Genomic DNA, 26,303 nt, shown 5'->3' with positions numbered 1-26,303 from the left:
ATACATATAGCCAAATTGCTTCAATAATAGTATGAAGGGTTGGTAAAATACATAGATTGTCACCATATCCACTCTCAGATAGAGTATACAGAGACTACTATGAGAGTATTTTGTCATTCTAAAGATTCTGAAAATTTAAGGTGTACAGTAAAACCTCGTTAATACAAATTCCATGGGACCGAAAATCGAAAAAAAGTTCGAATTACCAATTGTGAAATGTATGGGGGGGGATATTAAAAGTTTTTTTTGGTTTTCATTAATTTTATTTACGATCATAGATGTGTCTATGAAATTTCCGATTCCGCGTGTGTTAATGGGGTCATAAAATGTCAGGATTATTTATATTACCTTCTTAAAATAAGTAATTTATGATGTTTTAAAAAAAATCTGTCACAATTTTCAATGACTGGCTCATGAAATAGTGTGCTTTATTACGATTTATTGAATATTTTTGTATGCCAGGACTCTGAAATCGTTTCGAATAACGAAATTCGAATTAAAGGTATGGTTTTATATGTTGTATATATTTCGAATTATCCGTGTTCTTATTAACGAGGCTTTACTGTAAATTAATTTGAAATAATCAGATTTGAGTTTATCGTCAAAATCATATTGAACTTTAAAAAAATTATTACATAACGCTCAACAATATAAATTCTCAATAAAAATTTGCACCATTTTGTTATATAAAACAAAGATATCAATTATCTCGGAATACAGTACTAGTTTTGGTCAGGTGGATAATACAAACATTCTTTTTATTCTATACATTAGTGCAATTGAAAAATGGCACTATAAACAAGATGGCGATCCGTTTGGATGCTTTGTTACACTATACGTATGACATAGGATTTGTTTCGTGATTTTTCATAGTATAAAAACTTGTTTTATGCCAGCACTAAATATTGCAAGGCGTTTTTATGTCAGCAAATAAATATCAAAATGAATCTGCAATGCAAAATGACAAGCAGCTACTTGACCCATTAGCTTTAATAACCTTTTTTTACCCTTTTCACCCTTAATCCAACAATAAAAATATAGGTAGGTATCAGCGGATTTATTAAGACTATGGTGTGAAAGTATATTCAAAATATTTTAAAAACAAGAATCAGACAGATGACAAAGTATCAATAATTCAAAATGAAGTTTGTCAATAATGAAATCTACATGCCACTTATGAATTACGTATTACAGTAAAAATCATTGAATGCCTCAAATACAAAATAACTTACAAACTAAAAATTTACATTGCGATAAAACTACTAAATCAATAAAACTATAATAATGAAACATGAAAGAATTAAAAATAATAAAATGATTATTAAGAGATTACATTTGTGTGAGTGAGATTTCACATACCGATACATAAATGTATAAAGCCTGACTTTTCAATGGATATACAAATATGCACATTACTATAATTATTATTTAATATGAACATAGTTCATATTAATAATGTTATGTTATTTAAAAAAAAATATTGTACACTTGTCATAATATCGCTTACATTTGAAAAACATTCCAATATTGATCCCACAAAGCAATTTTGAATATTTGAAAATACAGTTCGAACCTAAAAGGGTCATATTGGTCTTCATAGAGTTGAAGTTGTATTAACAGGATTATGGATGTTAGCCACTTGCTCAACCTATTGGGTCCAAACACACATTGAAAAACAACATGTGAATTTTGCCAAACCCATGACCCATGACATTATAAACAGACATGCTACCGCCCAACCATTGTGGGTGTAATAAACAAACCATAATTATTAATTATGACCTGCTATGTACATATAGGTTAATATATTATACCAGTAATATACTGTTGCACTGTCTGTATTTTATAATAAAATTGTTAATCAGGAAAAACCCTATGTATTTTTTATATTTAACTTTTCAATAATCAATTCATCTTATGATCAGACGCTTTTTCTTGGCCTGCCGCGGGATTTTTTAGTAAGTAAACTATCATTAGAAGAACTAGTATTGTGTACACTGTCACTCGCTTTTAAATCCACCCGGCCGTCTATGAGATATGGAGACACGTGGCCATTTTGTAGAGATATCCTATGTTTATCCACGGGAGACGTGTCAATGAGTACTCTGACGTCTTCCAAAAGCGCAGCACCGTTTTGATCAATGTACGTGATTGATTTACTAAAATAAACACTGTTAGATCTGGGACGCTTCATTTTGTCAATCGGCGAACATTTAGGATTTGATGAGTCGTCTGATTGTAGCCCGCAACGTTTTCTTTTCACCGCCTTTGAATTGGCTTCGTCATGTTTTAAATCGTCATTTGTACAGTCTAATACTTTCTCATTCAAGTCGACAACTTCTAATGCTTTCTTTAAATCAGATTTATTGTTGCGAATTATCAGATTTTCATCCATTTTGTTATGTGAAACTACAGGTTTATTGTCAGTAAATGTACAGTTTCCATTTAATAACTTATATGTGGCTGGTGAAAGACTTTTATTGTCTTCTTCCATTCTTCCTCCATTATCAGTTTCGGCAGCATCAGCGACAGCTTTATTTATTAATATGACATCAGCTTCTATACTGTTCGGATCGATAATTCTCTCTTTTGGCTCTTCTTTTCGTTCTTCTTTAGTTATGGTTACTGGTTTTCTCCTTACTTTACTCAGTGCAGGGTCCTTCTTAGTAGTAGTGGGACTTGATGTAACCAATTCTGAATGCTTCGCTGTGATCTTTCTTTTCTTTCTTCGTTTCTGCAGTAATTTTTTAGATTTCTTAAGTAGAGGTTCTTCCTAAAAACAATACAAAGAAAAGAATGTTATAACCCGTTTACATGTGTATGGATTTACTGCTGACATTACGTAATATCACAGCCATAACAAGAAAATGCTAGTGTAAACACGTACTATCGTGCAAGATGCAAGATTGCATGCATGAATCAAAAATGGTTAGCAACTTCTGAATTTTCACGCGACAGTTGGAACTTGTGCGCCTGCGCAGTAGAACGATAATGGCGCTATTAAATTGAATATATTATATTTTGTCTGTTAAAATTGTCAAGTCCATCAAAAATCCTACCAGTCACAAATTTATTTTTCTGTTTATACTACATTCATTTTTTTCTGTACAAATCTATCATTTGAATCTGCCGCATAAAAGATATTACATGACAATGTAACATTTTCATAATTTATTTGTAAAATTAAACGTTTTCTGCTAATATATTCTTCCAATGCACTCCACAAATGAACTTGCCTGCTTTAGCTTGGCTCCGATAAATCCTGCACATCTTTTAGCACCACAAAGACATGTTTTCTTGTCGTCACCGGCACATGTCAGATTGTAGTTGAAAGTTACTTCTGTGTCCTATAAGAATACAAACATAAAAAATAGTCTCGTAAACTGTTTAAATGATTCAATCAAACAACACTTATAGCTGACATAGTTTAGGCTATCAACATAACTTACAGCTGAGATATCTTCTAAAGCAAACAGCCCAACTCGGGTATCTCCGTTAACTGTCCACTTTTGAGTTTCACAATTAGGCTCGCAACAATGATTCATAAATCTGTAAAAAAAGAAGATAACACATAATATACCAACAAATTGTTATAAAAAAAGCAAGGCTGAAGGTTTAAACATCTACTGATTGCATCGAGTGAAAAACATTAATTCATTGAAATAATCTGGCAACAAATAATTTTCAATATGTAGTAATAAAGCAATGAAAATATTTTAGTCTCCATGAAAAAATGATAGGACAAAATAGCTTATGAAATTTTAAATAGATACATTATAGAATAAATTCATATCTAATCATTTAATATATCAAAAGAATTATGGGATTTCAATATAGGTACCAGGTAAACAAAGTTAATGTGCCAATAATAGTCTTGATAGATTACCTGGCGACGTTTCCTTTAGGTCCAGCATCAATCATTCTGTCCTTGTCCAGTGTGAGGAAATAATAGTTTTCATCTCGCATTTCTTGCCGTCGAGCCATTCTTCTCTGAAATTCTGCTTCGTCAATCACTTCTCCGACGTATTCGATTACAAAATCCCCTGAAAAAATCACAATAAAAAAAATTGTTTCTTCAAAAAAATTTGGTTGATTTCTTCTAAAACTATCGACTGATTATTGCATTTAAAACACTACAGCCCAATGTGGGTCTTGGCCACCTTCAGGCAACATCTCCAGTTCCAACATGGATCTGATGATGGTTTTGTGTAGCTTTATTTTAATTTACTGTGAGAGGAGTCTCTGCAAACCGTAGTAGGATTTGTTTCAACAGTGTATGGCTTTCCTACCCCAAGTAGTATACCTCCAAATTACAGAGGTTGAAAAAAATTATTTCAAAGCTAAAATAGTGACCAATCAATAACTGTATTACAGCATTACCTTTCTTAATATCGACTAATGTTTTGAGTCCCCAGCCTCGATGAGCGGTCCTGCTGGGAGCCAGGTGGGGATAGAGTCGCTTCTCGAAGGCCTGGTTACAGCAGCGGTCTCCTGCAGCACACACTCCTGCAGAACACTCCGTCAACAGCATCCTGCAAGTAAATCAACTTAGTAACGACCTAGACGAACGACATTATATAATAGTTTTTCAAACTCTCCGAAACCGCCACATATACTTGCTACTCAAAGAATAGATTAGATAACAATGTGCTTATGGAAGAGGAAATTTATGTTCATTAACCTTTTAGAAGCCCAGTTGAAACTACTAGGTATACTCTCCAGGGCCCAGGAATTAAATGTATTATAAAAAAATTAAAATATCAGTGAAAAGTTAAATTCATTCATGCACTCACATATCGCACCATCGCAACTAAATTGCCACAATCGAAAAAACGTCAAACAGAGAAAATCAGCTTTGAAGTTTTTACCTTTCGCATTTTTGTACTGTGTTTTTGAAATATGTTTAGATATTGAATGAAGTTTTGACTTGAATTTGATGACTTAGAGATATGAAATTTTCGGTACATATACTATGAACGATAGACAATGAAACGTAGTAATTAACTCAAAACATGCAAATTTGGACTTGTGGGCGGTTTAGTTGCGAGGGTGGGATATATGAGACCTCAATTGAAGTTCGGCGAAAAGGTTTATCATACACAATTTTGTGAAAATGTCTGTAAATTTTCAGATATGGTAGGGCTATCACAACACTGCATTTACAAGAAGTAGTTTTAAAAAAAAAATTTAAAAAATAATATTTTTGTATTTTTAAAAATAAATTTTATAGTATTTTTGTAAAATGTCAACATATAAATACTGATAGCACTAAATTACACTAAACACATTAAAATTTTCTTGTGTATGAAGCACAGTTCAAAACATACAAACAAAATTTCCACCCAAATGTCAGTCTTTCAGTGGATTCCGATGTGGTATGTTGACTTTCATTGACTTGCAAAGTTTCTTCAAGTTCAACATCCGAATCATCACTTCCATCGTCTTCAGATTCAACTGTTTCGATAAGGTTATCGATTTCACCAAAATCGTCAATTTCATCCATTTTGAATCATAAAATTTGTAAAACTAAACTCGTAAATAAAACACTCCGTGTACGCAAAGTGAATCCGAAATACAAATAAAAAATAGTCACAACACTTGGTCTTTCATCAATTTATATCTAAAAACATCGAAAATCTTTCTTTTCATTCAAGTTCAGTAGGTACAATTTAAAACAAAACTCGTAAATATAACACTTTTTTATACGCAAATTGTATGTGAAATATAAATAAAAACACTCGCGTCACTCAACAGAAATTAAATTTCAATATAAAAACATTGAAAACAGTTCAATTATAATGCAAATCTGAATAAGAAAATTAGCATTCCGACTTCACTAATTGAAAACGCGGCGCCAACTACTCGCCGTTCGCGTCAGTATTCAATCATACCTACAGTACAATGAATCCCAGTGTACAGGGGAACATTGAGGTAACCCTGATTTGGCCTCTTGGGAAATTCCCTTATTCTCGCGATGTATCTGCCTTACAAATGTTTTTTGCTTGCAAGGTTTGATCATAATAATGTAGTTATGTACATGTTTTAAAATTGAAAAAATAAATATTTGACTCAAGCGCGCGGGAACGCCGCGATGTATATCATACGTTACGGGCATGTGAATTGCGGCCGGCCATGACGTATTCCTTACGTTACGGGCAGCTATCAGATTAATTAAGATAATTGCCTCAGCCAAAAATATGCAACTACAAAGTGAATATAGGGTCATCCATAAGATGTGCTCCATTTTCAAATATGCATTGACCAACGTTCCCTCTAATTTTTCCATTGTGTGTGTGGATCATCAACGCATCTGAGCAGTGGCGTAACTTGGGTTGGTGTCACCCGTCAGTGACGGGCCATCACCGGGCGCGGTAAATTTACACCTCCCGCACCCATATATACAATACTTCATTAAACATTATATTTTTAACGTACATGTGTAATGTGGTACAGGTTTGTGCATGTGATGGTTTCGTGCATTCGAGCAAAACTAAAATCTGGCAAAGGAAACTTTCTTTTACAATAATTTTGTGGGAGGACTATGCGGGGGATGAAAACATGTGTGCGAACACTATTTGGTAGGTGTGCGCACGCCGCATACCTTAGAGGGAACATTGGTATTTACAACTTTTAAAATTGATTTTTAAAAAATTCGATAATTTAAAAGGAATCTTTAAATATGATAACAGAAATTATCCATCACGATCACCGATTATAAGACTAATTGCATGATTTTAACGAGAATCAGCAGTCGGCTTGCAGAGAAGAGAGTAAGAAATGCATTCATTTTGATAAACAGTTTGGTGCGGTATACAGTGGCGGCTCCTCTAATACCATCCAAGTGCTACGCACTGCCTGCATTTTTGAAGACATCACTCAACTTTTCATTGTTATTCATATGTGTATCACTCACTTCGCGAAGTAGAACATGTAGCAGTATTATGAACGACAATAACTGTTAACATACAAAACGCTGACTGTCTCACCAACCTCATTTTTCAACTATAAGCGGGACGCATTAGCACGGGAAGTGAATACGTTAAGAGAATGGCAGAAATAGTGACCTGTTGAGACAGTCGGAATCAGGTGCGCAGGGTCTCTCCGATTGGGGATCACAGCCACAGCGAGGCGTCGCCCCCTCACCAGCAGTCAACTTCAGTCCTCCGACCACTCGATTGATTTTCAATTTGATGTACTGCGGAGGCAACAAGCTTGACTTCAACTCACCTTCGTCAGCGCAGCCCTCTTTTAGGCCTGCAAATATATCATTGGATTATAGCACACAATTTATAAAAAACATTTTGAGGAAAACTGTGTCTTCAGATATTCTTAATTCAATTTTTTAATCGTGTTGCACGGATCCATTCTTAAAAATAAATTGGTTGCTCAAACTTATATCATGAAAAACCCTTGAGAATTATTGACAGTGCAAATCAGTAAAACCTCGATTATTTGAGATGAAGACAGTCCGGATTATTGAGACACCCGGTTGATAGAAATAAAGCATACGGCCAAGTTTTAGAAGTATCTATACACATAATACTTTTACAAAAAGATAATCGGAAATATGAAACAAATCCACCGAGGAGAATACTTTTATAATTATATCAAATAAAGTGTGAATGTGAAAACTACAGTATATCAAATACAAATACACAATTTAATTGTAACATAATTACAAGAATATTATCTACAACTGGCTTGAATGATGATAATAATTATTATAAACATAAACTAGTACCGATAAATTCACTTCACATTGATAACATATCAAGAGTTGATTTATCAATCTGTATATCTGTGGAAAGACTTTCAAAAAATCAGGTTGATTCAAATGCATATTTACATAAATACATTTACATCTAAAATCATCATCACATCTCATAGTTGTAAATAAAAAAAGACGATAGCGACTGACAGCCGATGCTCTTGTTTCAGTTACTTACAACTATTATTTGTGAATACAACATAATATATCTATCAAAACTGTAAATATTCATTGTATAGAAAAACTTATTTTATGCGTTAATGGTTAAATGCTAATGTGAGGCATATATTTCGGTGTAGTGATCCTAGCAAATAAACCTCAAAAAAATAAATAGGCATACGGAGTGAAATCCTTGCTAAAAATTAATCAGCACTCACTTTCATAATTATATTTAAGCTCCTTCATAAAAAAAGGTTTTCTTCAATATCTGTGGGTTACTCACTTTTAATGATGGAGAAAGCTTGCTGAGCCTGATGAATAGCTGTCATAAAAGCACTGTCTATTGCGGACCGTTTACTTGATGCATGACCAGTATCACCTAAAAACATTTTTTTTATAAATCAATCTATTATAAAATCTGGTATGTTTTCATAGATTACAGTTTTTTATAGTATTTACATTTTAAATAGAACACTTAAGATGACACTGGTAGAAATCATGCTGTCTCGCAATTTTGTACAGGTAACCCTCGTTTTTCTTGACCCAAAGATTGCGAATTCGTTAGTATCGTGATAAATTTATAATATTATTTCGACCCGCACGTGCACAATAACCCTACAAAGCTTCAAAGATCTCAGATTTTGAGCTTTGAGAATCAATGTCTCCGCCGAATCTTAAGGGTACACTGGTACGACAGCATTACAAATACTCAAGTTCGTGAGTGGACACAGCAGTCCTCGGTGATTGAGGAAATCACGAAGAGACACTTCACGTGGCTAGGACATGTGTTCCGGATGCCGCCAGAGTACAAAACTACGTACCCTTGTGGCACAGCCTCAAGTACTCCGTCGCCATAGCTGGCCCTCCCTTACCCTGCAATGGTGCTACAAAACCAACCTATGCGCAGGTCTAACATAGCGGGAGGCGTGAGAGTTGGCGTTGGACCGACGGAAGTGCCGCGAACTTATTCTTGCTCTATGCCCCAACACTGGGGCGTGACAGGGTGAAGTATTAGTAGTATAGGTAGAACGCGGGACATGTAAAAAGACGTTTTTATACTGTTACTTGTACTGTAAAAATACAGAATTGTATATCAGCGCGAAATGCCAAACTGGAATGATTGAAAAAAGGATGGATCGGATTCGAGATATATTTTTTTATAAGGAATCTTGCATTTTTAAATATAGAAAATATGTTTATATTTGTTTACCTATGTTTACCTCTACTACATAGTGCTACTAATTACCTGGCAGCCGATGTACTCGTAGTGCTGATGACGGAATACATATTCGTATGCATACAATCCACGAACCGAATCAATGTTTTGTTTTTACTGTATGTAATTGTAGTTATAAACATATAACATAAGCGTTTTGTATGATACATTAGTACCACTCATAATTTATATGATAAAGAATAATATACTGAATACAGTAAAACCTCGTTAATACAAATTCCACGGGACCGAAAATCTAGAAAAAATTTGAATTACAAATTATGAAATATTATAGGTATTATGAAAAAATATAAAAAAATTTTGACATTCATTAACACATTTTGCGCGGGCCTCAGTACAAATTCACAGGTACACGCAGCGGGCGAAAACCAGCGGCAATTGAAATAAAATCGTATTTTACAAAAATCGCTCTATCTTCCAAACTATCAGTTATTTTTAAATGAAATTTGGAATTCACACTCACCATATATTGCTCCTCAGTGCTGTGTTTCTTTTTAGAACAAATTGTTTAAAATAACATAAGTACATGGTGCTAATCACATATTTACAGGAAGGTTTCGTAAAAAATATTCCATTCACTATAAATAAATTCCCGCACAAAAATTATTATTCTAATATTTGGATAAAGTATGATATTTATGAAAACACCCACCCCTGTGTAGGGGGACGTCACAAAATGTACACATATAACTAGTCAAACTTTTCTTTTTGTGCACCGAACACACTCGACACTGTCTTTGTGGGTATTTTTTTTACCATCTGTAACAATTTTTATCATTCGATGCTTCTTCATATCGAGTGATAACCTACCAGGATGATCACTTTTACCCACTCTTCTTGGTAATCGTGATGTAGATGGCCCTGCTTCTTCCAAAATTGCGTCGGTTTCAACGATATGGTCGGCTATCCAAAATTTGCTTATACTATGTAAAAACTGTTTGTAAGTTAGCCTTTTGGTCGGATTTAATACTTTATAAACTTTAAAAGAATTAAAAAAAAGCACAATTTAACAAATACATGACAACTCTCTTTGTCCATTTTTTTGTTCTTCGTATGATCGAGTAGTAAGAGAGATACTGATCCGCACGGTCAACCCCTTTCATATATTTATTATATTCGATAACACATAGCGGTTTCCAAATGTGTAGTCTCGTATTCCAATTGGTGTTGTGACTCTCTAAAATGGTAGATGGATGTATTGTTGAAATCATTCGAACATCTCTCTTTGATTTCCAGAGTTGTAACAATACATCCTTTCGCCGACGGAAAATACTCTGTCCTGCACTAAGATTGACGTGTTTAAAACATTCTGGGAAGCCTCGGTTTATTCGCATTGTTCCGCACGTCCTAATTTTATTTTCTAAAAGTGCTTCACTGGTTTTTACACTATTATAATAATTGTCCATATAGACATGATGCCACAAATTTAAATACGGACCAAGAAGCAATTGGATGGTGTCTAATAGTGGTCTTCCTTGCCCACTGTAAATGAGCATATTACAGATGTATCCCGTAGTGGCTTCGCTGACCATGCGCACTAGGATACCGTATTTTATTATCTTAGATGCATTATATACTTTAAATTCAAGTCTTCCCCGCCACGGTATAATACCTTCATCTAAAGGTCGTCTCATCGTCGTTCATCTAAATCGTCTATTTCAGACCATTCCATGACTTCCTCTTCCTCCACTTCACTGTCTTCAGAATCACTGATTTGTAACGGTATCACTGGTACCCTTCTCGTGCGAGGGAACTCTTCACTATCGCTGTCGCTATCACTGTCGCTGCCTAATTCTGGTAAATCTTCACCAGAATAGGCAGACAAATTATCGGCAAATATTTCGTCATCGCTTTCATAATTGTCTGAAGCCATTTTTTAAAGATTAAATAAAATATCGATTACTTCAATATATTTCACTTGTAAAAACACACCCGTTCTATAGCGCCGTATTTCAAGACTGAAAATTCAATACTGATATTCAATATAGATCGTAGTAGATTACAGACATCTAAATAACATTGGTTTCCACTTATGTTATAATTTATTGCTCCGCTCGCATACCAGCGTTATCGCACCGCACAATATCACTTACAACAAGTGCGAAGAATGCATTCCGTCTATCACAAATTGTCGTCTTTTCACTCGCTCACAAAGGGTAATATTATAGTATGAAAAGGAGGCCTATGTATTTATCACACATCATAAAAATATACATATAATCGCATTCACAGTACAGCGAACAAACCATGTTTAAAGAATACATCGATATTTCACAAAATGTTGTCTTCCTGCTCACCCATCAAAAAATAAACAAGTGTAAAAAGAAGACGCATATAGTTTTAGCATTCTTATCGTCTACAGAAATATAGTTCGCTGATTTAGTGACTCTAAACAAATTTCCTGATTACGCACAAGCTCTCATTTGGGCTGCGCAAGAGTGTGTGTGTAAGTAAATGAATCGACGGTAAATTATTTTTTTTTGTAGATGTGTGTGTAGTTTGAAACATTTTCAAACCGTTGACATAAAATATTCGTATGCAATAATCGGGTAGAAATACCTTTCCCGCACTTCAAGTGGAGCCGGCGTAAAAGGTATTTCTACCCGTCCCGCCGACGAACACCGGTACGACGCGCGGGTAGAAATACCCTTCCCGCTCAAGATGTGTTAATATCGTTTACGATCAGAGCTGTGCCTACCAAATTTCCAGTTCTGTGTGTGTGAATGGGTCATAAAATGTCAGGATTATTTTTATTACCTTCTTAAAATAAGTAATTTATGATGTTTTAAGAAAAGTCTGTCACAATTTTCAATGACTGGCTCATGAAATAGTGTACTTTATTATGATTTATTGAATATTTTTATATGCCAGGACTGAAATAATTTCGAATTACGAAATTCAAATTAAAGGTATGGTTTTATATGAAAATAATGTTCAAGGGACTTTTTTTTCGCGAAAATTTCGAATTACAGCGAATTTCGAATTATCCCTGTTCTTATTAACGAGGTTTTACTGTAATAATAAATTTTTTGTGGTGATTGATTCAATAGTTTACATTATTATATATTTTATACATATAATGGTTTCCTCAAAATAGGTATAGATCTACCATCATAAATTGGCATTTCAGCGAGGGCGCTAGTATGACATTGAGAATGTTGCCATAACTAACAAAAAATGGTAATTTATAATTTTTTATTGGTAGAAGATATACATACAAATATTATTAAAATAAAAAATTAGCACAATCAAAATAAAAACGTGTTACTTTTTTTTATAACCATGAGGAAGAAATGCATAGTTGGAAAAATCAGAAATTGGAAAATATAAAGTAGTATTGTGTATATTTTAGTCATGGAAAAAAATATAATAAAAAAAGCGAAAGTAAATTAAATTAACTCTAAAGACAGTAAAATAGTATCAACATAAATGGAATTTTAAATGAAACCCGATAACTATAAATTACACAAACAATCTAGAAATTATATAACTACTATAATGGTTCAATTCCAGATAGACTATCATCCGATTCTGTGTCACTCTTAGGACCATTTACAGTAAAAATAAAACCAGTCGAGGTCATATTATGGAATTCAAACTTGTAAATGTCAGTTTAATTAATATACTAAATTTCTTTATAAATCCGTTTACATACACAAATAATAAGTAAGTATTCATTTATATTGCTATCCGACATTAATTTTTATTTATATCATAACTTTGAACAAAACTAAAAAAAATAAGAAATTACTTGCGTTGTAATATAAATGCAACTTGGTAACACTGAACAACTGTCATGGCGGCTGGCCGTTGTATTCCATTATCGATATAAATAATCATTTCGTTTTGTCCTTTTTCGTCATCGCAGAATTGCCATACTTTTAGAATGATGTCTCTGACATTTCCACGAACTGTTTTAGAACTACTTGCCATTATGCACTATACTTATTTCTTCTGTATTTTCAATAACACAATATATACCCCGAATCCTGCACGCTGACGTTTCAAAATGTAAACATTTGTCTCAGTCTGGAATAAATTTGTCATAACGCCCAATCGCCCGGAGTTATTTTCGGATGTCTACATTAATTTTTTCGTGGAGACATAATTCGTTGTTGATTATATTAAAATATAGCTTACTTTAAATACTAACCAAATAATTGGTGCTAAGTAGCTATCGAATAATGTCAAATATTAAAAGGTCACATTCGTTTATTAATAATCAATGCTCTTTATGTTTTCAAATGTACAAACAATAAAAATCTTGCGAGCAAGAAAAACAGCGTACCTACCTAAATTAGCAACAAACACTCATTCGATTATAAAATACTATATCAAATATAAAATTATGTATTAGGTACATTCCTTATTTAAAAGGAAAAAGCTTTTTTCACTTGTTGATCTCTTTTTTCAATAGGTAGGTATATTTTATTTATCAACACTAAATATAATGTGATTTGGATATTTTGACGCCATGAGAGCTAAATAAACGCAAGCGCAATCCATAATTCGAGAAACATGTTGTAAAATTAAATGGCGTTTGTGACAAATTTATCCTCGACAGACAATTTTAGTTTCAAATTCGACCGGCTGCCAATTTACGATGGTAGATCTATATTAGTTATCAGCTTTTTTTTCCGACCATGTCCGATCCTAATAGGATCATATCGTCGTTTCCATTGCAAAATTGAATATCTGCAAAATCTCAAGTTTTGAGGGGAGCATAAAAACAGTTTACAAAATGTATGGCACTTGAATCAATTCAAAAAAGGTTTTCATAATTTAATCGATAATGCAATTTTTGTAAATTGTGTTATTTTGCATGTGTGTAAAGGTGATTTTTGCGGTTTTAATTATACAAAAATGTCAAAAACGCATATTTTGCAGATATACAATTTTGCAATGGAAACGACGATATGGTCCTCCACAGAGTAGAGGTTTGTATTAACAGATTTTGTTTTTACGAGAAATGGATGTCAGCCACTTGCTCAACCTATTAGGTCCATACCCTGACTCACACACAAATTGAAAAACAATATGTGTACTAGCCAGACCCAGGATTCGAACCTGGGACCTACGGCGTTATAGTCCAACGCTTAAGCCGCGCGGCCACTGTGAGTGTGACATACATTTTATGACAAGTGGATCATAAACCTTATAAGTTATTAGTTACTACACTGCCCATCTTTTTTTTGACAAGAAATGTATTGTTGCGTCACATTGTTCACCAATGGATCTAAATGTGTGGGACTTCGCATGTTTATTATTTATTATAGATTTATATAAAATCATATTTATGTTATTGTTTATATTGTATAATTCATTTATTTGCATAAATTCAGATTGAGAACATACAGAGTGCATTTCGTAAATTGATAACTGATGGATATTATCAAGTAATCGGGATATTTATTTTCCAACTATTAGAGGAAACGATGGTTATAACATTGAAGTTCAGAATTTTTTGTTATGAAAAACCAATGTGTTTGTATTACCTTCCTGGTAAGGGAAGACCCTTCCACTGCTGACCCAGTAGTGATCGTACCCCCCAAAGAATCGCACAGCAAATTGTCCTGGAGCGTGAGCCAGCGCGTTAATGTTGGGTGGCACTTCCGATGGATGAAGCACCAACGCTGGCCACCATCGATATTGACCCAATTTTACCCAAACGATTTCACCGTACAGTGGTAGTCGACCAGTTTCACACTCCTCACAGATAAAGCCGCCTAAAAGATAACAAATATATTTATTCATTATTTAAAAGCCAGCCAATGAGGACCGCTCATTATTCATCCTATTAGTGTGAGGCGGTGAATAGCCAATGAGGTCATGGTAATTAAAATCTGACAGTGGCCTCAGTTTTTGCATCAGCAGCAGTCACAAAATTTCAAAACCCATTGTAAATAACAGTAGCCAAGACTTTTTCGGATGAAGGTAAACAAATATTATAACAACCAAATATTTTGTATAGAAACTTCTAAATCTTCATGTTTTTGCAAGGCGGCAGTACTAGTTGATTTCATACAAAATAATATTAGTTGCGATTGGAAACTAATGATTTTGTATTTTTTAAACGCTAGTTTCTCCAATTGTAATTTCATTACTTATGGATAGAATAATAAATCGATTCACACTATTGTAGCAATAAAATTATATTAGGTATGTTTAACGAATTCTTATGTTTTAATTATTTTTTAGAAGTCAAGATAGAAATTAAATGGTTGTTAAGTTTCAAGTCCCCGCGCCGCGCCCCTGTTAAAATAATATGTACATTAAATTAAAAAACAGATTGCAGTAATACAGACCTTCTGGCGGAGATATATTTAGACACTCGGAATGGAATGATGTCGGGCATGTCTCACAGCAAATCAGGGAACCCCCTTTGGCACAAATGAAGCACCACGCTGTGTTCACATGATATGGTATCTTAGCTCGTTTACTTGGTCTGCAAATATAAGAGAGGAGACTATTTTTTACAATTTATGTTAAAACCTATATAATCATCATTATGGGTCGAAAAACAAGTAATAAATTGACATGCTTAACAGAAATAAATCCCTCACCCTAAATCGCAATGCTTCGGACAAATGATCTGCGATGCAGTGATGATCTTGGTGCCAGCAGGGACGCATTGCGTGAAACAATGATAAGTGGCAGGACATCTGACACACCTCGCGAGTTTGTCACTAGAAAATCGTGTCTTGCAGCCTTGCGGGTCGTCTGACACGCAAGTATGACATACATGTCGCGGGCACGACAGGGTCTCCTGACACTCCACTTGACCCTTCTTCACGTATTTCGAAATACCGCTCGTTGTATATTTAGTCTGCGGCCACGCCTTGAGGCACTCCATGTGAAAGAATTTATTACAGTACGTAACGCTACACCGCTGCCGGTCTTTGCAATCCGCTTTAGGCGACGTTATCGACTTGCAAATAAAGCACGGCGGCATGTCATATCTTTGACAATCGTTACACTTAAATGTGTCTGGATCAGCGTTGGAATCTGATGGGTGAGTTTTGGTGGCAGTTTCTTCTCTATTGTGACTTTTTCTTTGATTGGCGTCCTCAATGACGCACTCGCCGGCTTCCAGGCCGTTCCAATCGCAAACTTCGGCACTGGAAGACGCCGATGACACGTCTTGCGAAATGTCCTCAGTGGCCATGTTGTCTATTATCTCTTGCATTTTCTGTGACAGCTGCGATTCAAAATCGATAGCGTTGGCAACAATGTGAACCGACGATGTGACAGAGACGTTCTCATCTGAGTTATCGGGTGTCGAACGTCCATTAGACAAGTTATGTCCGACACAACTGTCGTTGCCATTGGGGGAGGGCGGTATTTCCATTTCCCCATTCAGTGAATTGCCTGTCACAACTCTCGATTTTCGTTTAGCACCTGATTTTAGACTTTCGTTCAAACTAATTGACAATTTATCAATATCCCCATCGCTTCTATTAGAATTATACTTCTTTTTTGTTACAATCGCATAGCTGCTTTTCTTGCGTTTCTTTTTTCTTCTCGCAGAACTATCGACGTCTTCAGTGGACGAAGGCTCAGATTGCTTCTGAACACAGAGCAGATGATACATCCCTCCGCATGGGCCTTTGCATTTGACCAAGCCCGTTGGATTTTCACAAATCTCACAAACTCTTTCCTTCGGCAGACCTTTGAAAAGATTGGGCTTGGTAATTTTCAATGCGTCCATATACGCATCCAAAACTGGTTCTTCTTCACCTGATACAGGGCCATCATCTGTTTTCATCTCATCAACTTGCAGCTTATCGATTTTTTTTGCGATTTTTCCTGTTTTCATATTAGGGCTTGATTTATCATCTTTATCAGAAATTTCATTCAATTTTGCATCAAGTTTTTTACTTAACTTAACTGTCGATGATGACTTAGTTTCTTGTTGACTTGAATTATCCAATTTCAAACTATTCAGTTCTGAATCTTCGTCATCTGAATCTCTGTCATTGAAATAAGACTTAATGGATGCCTTTCTTTGAGGTTTTTCCCTAACAGCAACAGGACTAGAAGGCTCTTCATTAGGGTTTTTAATCCTTCTCTTGATTTTCTTAGGCGGAGTCGGTTCGATATCATCAGACATACCTTTCACGAGGCAGACTTCATCGATGTCTTTCGTTTTGTCAGTCTGCAGAACCTTGCGATACTCCCAAGTCTTGTACATGTAAGACATAAATTCATTTTCCGACATATGCGGTAAACTGTCAAGATAGTCATCCTGGTTCTGGTTAAGAAACTGTATAAATTCTGGATCTTCATACTTCAAATTATTTTTCTTCCTGGAGGCACCGGCTGGTTCCGATAATTCCTTTTCATCATCGGTGGCAGTATCACCGTTCATCGAATTGACTGTGCAATTATTCATATCGGGACTTTTAGTAATAGGACGTGCGTGATGACTTCTGAGTCGTTTAACGTTTGGCGTACTGGTAATGGTAATTGAATTACTTTCATCGACAAACGATTCAACATCTTTGATTTCCTTATTCCTATTAGAATTTTTACTAAGGCACAAATCCTCGACTTCGTTTGACGATTTTTTAGTCGGGGTATTCACTTCAATCACTATAACATCTTTACTTTTATCTTCATTGGTCATACGAGATTCTGGAATTTCAATTACCTTCTTTTCGGATGACACTTTATACGGAGAAGAGACCACCATGCCTTCCGAGATGTCCAATTTCCTTTTAACTGATTCATTAAAGATTTCTGTAGCGAGGATATCATTCGATGCATACATTTTAACTGGAGAAGTGGCAGGTGATAGTTTACGTTTTTTCAAAGGGATTCTAGACTCAGAACTTTTTGAGTCATCAATCTCTACTACAATCGTATTGATTTCGGGTGAATCATGATCAACGATTACCTTTTTCTTCCTAGACAAACTCAATTTATTTGCATTGTCTTTCGGTTGTTTGGCTTTCATTAGCCATCGATCCATATGCGACTGAACTTTTATCTGTTCGTTTCCAATTTTAGTTGTCATATTATCTAAACAAGCGGTGAAGATGTCCGACATGTCGACACTATTCGATTTCTTTGTCAAATTTTCTTTAGAATTATCTTGTTCTTCGACAGCCTTATTTTTCAGTGGACTTTTTTCGCATGCGAATAAACTATCAAAGAGTGATTCACTAAGAGAAGCAGTCGAATCAGTGTCTTTTTGAATTTTGGCAATCTTTTGCTTTTTAGGCTTTTCCATGGCTTGGGCACAATATTCTGAATTCAAAAACATGAGAATGAAAAATTCTTCTCGCAGCTCAGCAGGCCTCCGCAAAAGCATCTCCGCCTCGCTGACGGCTGACAACCATTTCACTTTCTTATGTGTGGTTACGTTGAAAGCATTACAGAATTTAGGATCTTTCTTCTTCATCTAAAAGAAACAAATTTATGTAACAGCCACAAATTTAATAAACATTTCAGTGCTAGCTTTTGAGCTAAGACTCTATATTAACCCATTAAAGACAGATTAAAATAGGAAAAATTTTGGACCAACAGCCAGATTTAATTTTGTAGTCAAGAGTTTACTAAAACAGCTACAACTTTTATATTATATATTATGATTAAATTTAATATTCATTCAAAACTTGTGCAAGTATTGAAACAATTCAATTTAAATTCATCTTTTTGAATACGTAGGTAAATTTGTAGGGTTTCAAGAAATATCTAAATGTAAAAAATAAAACATTTTTACGAAGGACAAGCGGCGTCAAATTAACGCCGATTGTCCAGAATCACTTTGGCGCCGATTGTCTCCAATGGGATAAGAACGTAAATTATCATGACACCTAGATGGACGATGCACATAAAACAAATGAGGCTTCTAATTGATTAAAGTTTTGTACTAATTCATTTCAGTCATTTTTTGCAACTCGCACTATGCACAATCACCAATAGCAAATTCAGAACTATTTAATGTTTGCAAAATGCAATTGGCGAAACCTGGGTTGCAACAAATGACTTAAATGGAATATGTTCATAACGGTAAGACAGTCAGAGCTTTTGGAATAAAGCCGAAAGATTAATACGTATTGAAGGGAAACCAGAGTCGTACAAAACTGAAATCAGTACACTACATTTTGTTGAGACAAGACTTGCATCCTGCTGGGGACTCTCTGCCATCCACCAAGCTGATGGCCAACTTGCTGGCATGGACTGAGGCTCTATCGGTGCCTCTTTAGAACTATTGTCTTGACAATATACTTTGATGTTTGTGACTGAGGTTTTGTTCAAATATCTCAATGCATACACCCTGCCGCCATGAGTAAAAGAATGAATTGCATCAGGTAAATGAAACTTACATCTTGAGGGATATCAGTCTTAATCTTATTAAAAGCATCGAGTCCCGAAAACTTCATGAGAAGATTGGACGTAACCCAACTCCTCCTTCCTGAATCAGCGAAGAATGTTACGTGAATCACATCAGCCAGAATGACTGATCTCCCGACGGCTGCAATGAAAAAAATATTGTATCATTCTCACATAATTCAAGTCTCAAATAACATTTTTATGAATTGAGGCTCCAATTCGCATTGTAGTGTGATTGACGACAGACTTAATTTAGCAACAACATTTACACTGGCATTCTCATATTTTATTATTCATTTAATTCAAATATTTTCTTGATATTTTGTGGAAGTATGTACTTACCCTACGGGAATTCTCGAGAAATTTTCGAGATTTTCCATATCCCGAATCTCAAGAATTAAAATTTTTAACATTTCGTCAGACGCAGCAATTGACAGTCTGTGTTTTTTGAAATTCTATTTTAATTTTATTTTAAGTAATGTTTTGAATTATTTTTGTTTTCCTACTTCTATTTTATTCATCTTAGATAAATAACAAAATCATATTTTTTGGGAATTTGTCTGTTCTTATACTGATTTTAGGATTTTTACAGGTATTTTTTAAATTTCCCGATATCTCGGGAATTCTCGAGAATTCTTTTCCGGAAATCCTGAATCTCGAGAATACAAAATTTCATCATTTCGGGAAATCACATAAAAACTTACTTTATCTTCTTCTTTCTTGTTTCATATTGGTTGTTACATACCTATTAAGTACTAATCAAGTCTTTTTTATTCATTTCGTGTCTATTTATAATTTTATACTGTTTATATTTCTGTATTCTTTAATATGTATTTTGCCAATAGCTGAAATGCCATAATACTCCTAAATAAATAAATCATAAAACGGTCACAACTTCTGATGATTTTAGTTTACAATTATTTAACAATGGACTGACAAAAAAATACTTAAGTAAATAAAGGGAAAAGGTATATTGGGAGTAAGTACTGAAAACTTAATAAGATTAGATTGTTCCTTTTCTCATTTCTCTTGAAATGAATGCTTTCTTTTACTAGGACATTACTTGGAACAGATGTAAAAAAAAAACTTCAATCTCGATGAGTAACCTTGGTCTCGGAGTCTATGAACATATCTATAAATATAAACACACACATCCGTCTGGAATTCATTTTAATGATTGCCATGCATTGTATTGAATGTGTTCCAATAATTTGAAAACCAAAAAAACCTCAAACCAGGAATTAAACATACCAAACTGTACTAAAATGAAATGAGACTGCAGAAATTATACGCTATCGGGGTTCCACTGTAGCTGATTTCTACCATTTACTCAATTTACTGGAAACCTATCATATCAATGTTGTAAATTAGCACCAATTCTCACAGATAGGTAATCAAAGAAGTTGCAGACTGATTAAATTATTGTAATACTCAATTTTTCTTATTTTTATACACTGCGCTGATCAAATTGCTGCCTACTGATATAAAATTTGCTGTGTTAACTACTTACACATCTATTTATGGTAGCAGCGGGTCATAATATACCTAGTAATAACAAGTATCAAGTGACAATTTTTTCTATATTTGGCATAACTCAAAAATTTCTGAATAAACGGATATACCTACCTATTCAGTTATTTCAAATAGGTATTATTTTTGTATAGAAACTGATCTTGCTTATCTTTCCAATGTGCAGCACTAATCAGCTACGTATGTTCATATAAATATTAGTTACGAATACAGAGTCAATAATTTCATAGTATTTAAAGCAGTGATACACAAGCCGTGGCCCGTGTAGTAAAATAACAAGTAGGTACCTACTTTATCACCAAATAATAAAAGATACGTTTCGACTAATATAATATATCATTATTTTTCAACACTTTTACCCACGGCCCGTGAAAAATTAGAAAATGGATAAATTGGCCCTTCTTTCAAATAGGTTGTGTACCACTGATTTAAAGGTATCGCTAATTTCTCACGCTATATTTTCATTACATACTGACGGCATAATAAATCAATTTGCGTTCTTCACGACAATTGCCTTGTAAATAGTATGTTTAGAAAAGTCTCATATTTAAATTATTTATATCATAGTAAGCTTTAACTTAAAAATTATAGCTTATTATTGAGTATCACCACTGATGAATTCTTCAAAGTAATTACTTAGGTAAATATTAAAAAAACATTTTTAGTAACCCCTACTAAGTAAGTATTTCATTAAATACTAGGTATAAAAAAAAAACAAAATTGTGTTTTATTTATTAAATTACCATGGCCTTCCAACAAGTGTAAAAAATCAAGAAAGGTAATAATATTGAATACCTACTTAATATTATAAACTAAAAAAGAGCCACTTCTTAAGAATCTAAAATGAATAAATAAACTTGATTATCCAAATATGACACAGATGTTTATTTATTAAAAATTATTTTGCAGCTGTCTGATAAAAACATTGATAGGTATTATAGGTAGCTATATGTAAGTATTTACTGACTATGAAATAAGTACTAGATGATATTTATGTGCTACCTACATATTTTATGGATGCAAAATAACTGTAGAAATAGAGCAGAACAAAATACAATTGACTGTGGCTTATTTCAATTGCAATTTAGTTATTTTTTTTGGTACAGGTATAACTGTAGTATAATAAAATAACACCACAATAATTGAAAAAAATAATATATCATCCTACTCAAGTCAATTAATAAATTTAAAATATGTAGTAGAAAGTAGAAAACATAAAATTTTTACAGAATTTATTTTGGTTAAGCAAATTAACTTGGTAAGTAGTAAATAAGACCACAACAATGGCATATCAATTTGTATTTGAAGAACTGGGATTCAGTATCAACTCACCTTTCTGTCTCACGAATAGTGAACAAACTGGATCTCTAGTAATGAGACAAGGCCAAAACGGATGAGATCCGACTCTGGCCCAAGCCAAATCGCCAAGTTTCCAGATACAATTCTTTTCAATCTCCATGATTTCTTCACTCAGGCCCTGGACTACGGCTTTTTGGATATAATCTTTTTTAATCATCACCGATGAAACAGAATCAACATTGCTCGCTGCATTGTCCGAATCTGGAAAGTGCACGGTTTTAACAGGTGAAGCAGTTTTCTCGGCTGATCTAGTATGCGAGTTAAGAGTTGTCTTTCCTTTTAGACTACTGACAGGTGTTACTGTTTTCTTCGGACTTTTCAGATTACCGATAGGGCTCACTTTGCTTTTTTGTATCTTTTTAACGGGACTCGGTGAAGCTTGCTGCTTAATTCTCGGTGGAGATATCTTGTCGGATTTTTTGACTGGACTTTTTTCAATCGGATCACGACTTTCCGGAACGGTCGGACTTTTAATTGAAAACATACTTCTCATAATATTACTAGTCTCTTCTTTTTCATCCAATTTTCTTTGTATCATGTCTTTCTTAGAGTACACTTTCATGTGAGTTTTATTTGTGCATTCATTCCAAGGCGTGTAGACTAATTTTGTGTCGTCATTTTTCTTTTCAGTGCTGCCATTTGTCAACGACTGACTCTGTAGCTTTTTAGGACTTTTCGAAATTGAAATAATTTTCACAGGTGTGGTCTTTATTATCTGTGGCGATTTGTTTTGTTTGGTATGAGACTTGACGGGAGATTCTGCAGTCTTTATTGTTTTTGGTGATTTATTTTGTTTAGTCGGAGATTTCACAGGAGAATGCATAGTTTTTTTCATGGCTAGCGCGACATCGGTAGGATAAAAGTCTGCTATGGTTTTTTGTTTCCTGGCGCGACCATATCGACTCGTGTTAGATGGACTCGACCCTTCTGGACTGCCGGTCTTGTCTAACGCAGGACATGTAACTTTAGAAGTCATGTTTATTTCCAATTGTCTTTCGGATTGCGTTTTCTTTTTAGTAACTCCATTCGCCGGCTTCAATTCTTCTTTTGGACCTAAAACAATTTTGGTTTCATGATTATTAACAGATTCTTCATCGATTTCCATTGAATCTTCATCATCTTTCAAATTTAATTCACCACTTGTGCTTTCTGAAATAGATTTACTACCGTTTGCTCGATTGTTGGACGAATCGGTACCGGAATGAACATTTTCTTTGTTCTGTAACCTTCCACCGTTTAATAAATCATCTTCACCATCTTCATGATTAATGTTTTCGACATCTGTCATATTTGAAGTGATACTATTTGATCCCTGACTTGTGATATGAAATACAATTCCTATTCTCTATAACAAAAACATCACCCTGCCGCAGAGTAGAGCTTTGTAATACTTCTGGGTGCAACAACTTTAGCTTCAGCCATACAATGGAATTTCAGCCAGATGCAAAGTTGGGATAATGTACATTTAAAAAACGGTTAATTTTCCAATTGACATCCTCGAATTCCAACGCACGCAATGAAAACAGATGTCGTAAAACGTTAATCACTGAGCACACCGCCCAGTACGCGAATAAATCAAATCTGAACAAAATGGGAGACTAATATGTGCACTGGCATACTCTGAGCAGACTTAAAAATAGGAAGTAAAAAAACTTCAATAAATTGTCTCCGGAGAACTTAAAAAATCAAAACGGTGGTTTTTTAGCACCCTCGTCAGAGATAAGAACAGAATTATTGCACAAAACCGTTCCCAAATGCGTAAATTCACACAAAAGTATCAAAAACTTTCTACGAAAATCGAGCACATTCACTGTAAGTACTGCACGCCATGGGAACAATTTTTTTCTCTCAGCGATTGCATATCGACATAATCGAACTGGACACCCGAATGAAACATTTTCAGCGTTATTCTGTCACCTTTTTATTACGGTACACTTTGATTAAGTAAACATTTTGACAATTAGGAACACAAATCAAAATAAAGTTTTTAATATTCACTGACACAAGCGGGATTCTAACGTTCGGTCGGCCATCGGCATTCGTCGGTCTGTTTTACCGACAGGCGACATTCGACAAGAGACATTCGGTCGGCTCATCTTTCCCGCCAACTTTTTTATTCTAAATTTTACAGATTTCTATAATTGCTTTGGTCGTTTGGTAATAATATTTTAGCTCTCTTTTAAATCGCTAGATATCACTACATGTACAATAATAAACCTAAATATTATAAATTTAAAAAAATATATATAATAATAAAATTAATAATGTAAGTAGATACTTATATTAATTAATACATTAAATGTGTAACCATATACCTATAGATACTATAAATGAAGTTTACCAATCTATCGTCAAATTATTGCTATTGATAGAAAAATAATATTATTTGCATCAACAGCATTCATGAAAAATAAAAAAATGGAATGGCGTCTTGCTTGGTTGTTTGCTTATAAAGATAATAATGTTTTGATTCATAAAACTGATAAAACCCTCTTTCAAGCTCAAAATACTAATACCTACAATTTTCATATCAGTGACCCTGAAAATTAAACTAGGAGTAGGTACCGAGAGTGAAACTTCCAAAATCATCGACCAACCTTCCTTCAGTTTTGCTGTCTTATAATTGGACGTATTTCTGCAAACAAGATCCAACCCTCACTAGTACCATTCTGAGATAATTCAATATTTGTGAAATTGAATTGAATATTGATTTTAAAAGTATGCGTGACTATTTAATTTTTCAAAAGTATCCCATCTGATGAAAACATATATGGGTTGTTTAATTATATTACTCAACTATATGATAAAAAGAGGAATTTATAGATATTCACAAATTTAGCCCTGGATCTTTTTAACAAAATACACTTATTGTGGGTTGGATCTTTATATCAAGGAGGATAGAGGCAATAATAAAAATGAAAAACATATACATCTATGATTATAACGTCATGTTTGCTTGCAGAAGATAAGGTTCTTGGCACATTTCAAATTATTTTGCATATTACTAATGACTAATGAGGCATGATGCCACTTCCTGAGCACCTCTTCCAGTCTGTCCTTCAACCCAAACGTTGCAGAGCCTCATATTATTCGACCCGATATGTATGCCAATATTATATACATATAGCTGTCTTTTGTAGAAAACAATGTTTGTTGGTATACGAGGTAGGAGTAAAGTTTTTTTCTAAATCGAACGTAATAGTTTCAGTATCAGGATCATTTTTGGCATTCATCAAGTCACTTCTCATTTTATCTTGCAAGTACTTTCAAGAGTTGTGATGTTTTATATGCTCTTCAACCAGAACATTACAAGAAGCCTCTGTTATGATACTTTTCTCATGTATTGCAAAGACATCACACTTATTGCAGGTATCTTTCATAAGAGGCTTGACCCACAGATTAAACTTAATAACAAATATGTTATTATATTTAGAGAATGAAACTTTATTCAAAGTGGACTTTCCTACTTCCTCTGCGTATAAATCATAGATTCGTTGGAGTTTCATATCAGGTATCAGAAATCTTGCATAACAATTTTTACGCCGATAGTGTGGTGTGACACATATGTCGGAATTTTTTAAATGTGCTCCACAACAAAAAGTTCATCTTCGTTAGGTGTTTTATTCCAACCTACATGTTTGCCTCTTATCAGTTATAGAATCTTCGGACCTAATCCTTTTTAATGAAGTGTCAATCTTCTTTGGAGTTGTTTGTAAGGTCTTAACAAACATATTTCTACACACACTTACGCCAGACAAATAGTATTGGCAAGATACGGTAGTATTGTGAATGTGTAGCTCCGTTTAATCAGCCCTTTTTCACACATGAAGCAGTATACATCGATTGAGAAATAATTATCCCAATTCATAATATTTATGGAATTAATTCACTCTTTTTCGTACAGAAACTACG

General features: G+C 34.2%; 1 protein-coding gene across 5 annotated transcripts; it reads right to left on the bottom strand.

Annotated features, from left to right (window-relative positions):
- Window positions 1-274: 274 nt before the first annotated feature.
- NSD (Nuclear receptor binding SET domain protein) lies at window positions 275-24,440 on the bottom strand. 5 transcript variants are annotated; one of them, XM_085953644.1, is made up of 13 exons: window positions 23,559-24,440; window positions 22,365-23,444; window positions 19,496-19,644; window positions 15,728-18,567; window positions 15,470-15,609; window positions 14,660-14,890; window positions 8,211-8,306; window positions 7,065-7,254; window positions 4,381-4,532; window positions 3,887-4,043; window positions 3,450-3,549; window positions 3,237-3,347; window positions 275-2,773 (listed from the first exon to the last, which is right to left on the bottom strand). In XM_085953644.1, the coding sequence occupies exons 1-13, from the start codon at window positions 23,677-23,679 to the stop codon at window positions 1,922-1,924; spliced, it is 6,219 nt and encodes a 2,072-aa protein (XP_085809770.1). In that variant the 5' UTR covers window positions 23,680-24,440; the 3' UTR covers window positions 275-1,921. The 5 variants fall into 5 exon arrangements, with proteins under 5 accessions (XP_085809770.1, XP_085809772.1, XP_085809771.1 ...); XM_085953646.1 differs by having other exon boundaries at window positions 24,309-24,440; XM_085953645.1 differs by having other exon boundaries at window positions 24,394-24,440.
- Between the last annotated feature and the right edge of the window lie 1,863 nt (window positions 24,441-26,303).

Source organism: Rhyacophila brunnea, unplaced genomic scaffold (assembly GCF_057557595.1).
Source record: "Rhyacophila brunnea isolate RB1 unplaced genomic scaffold, BYU_Rbru_1.0 scaffold_4, whole genome shotgun sequence".
NCBI classification, from domain to species: domain Eukaryota; kingdom Metazoa; phylum Arthropoda; class Insecta; order Trichoptera; family Rhyacophilidae; genus Rhyacophila; species Rhyacophila brunnea.
The sequence above is the reverse complement of the archived record's forward strand: the minus strand, read 5'-3'. Positions and strand labels throughout refer to the sequence as shown.

Excerpts from the sequence above, each read along its gene's own strand:
- NSD (XM_085953643.1), bottom strand. The coding sequence starts at position 23,679 with ATGACAGATGTCGAAAACATTAATCATGAAGATGGTGAAGATGATTTA. Across the intron at positions 4,044-4,380 it reads ATTAGTCGATATTAAGAAAG|GGGATTTTGTAATCGAATAC; the intron begins GTAATGCTGTAA and ends TGATTTTTTCAG. Across the intron at positions 3,550-3,886 it reads CCTAAAGGAAACGTCGCCAG|ATTTATGAATCATTGTTGCG; the intron begins GTAATCTATCAA and ends CTTTTTTTACAG.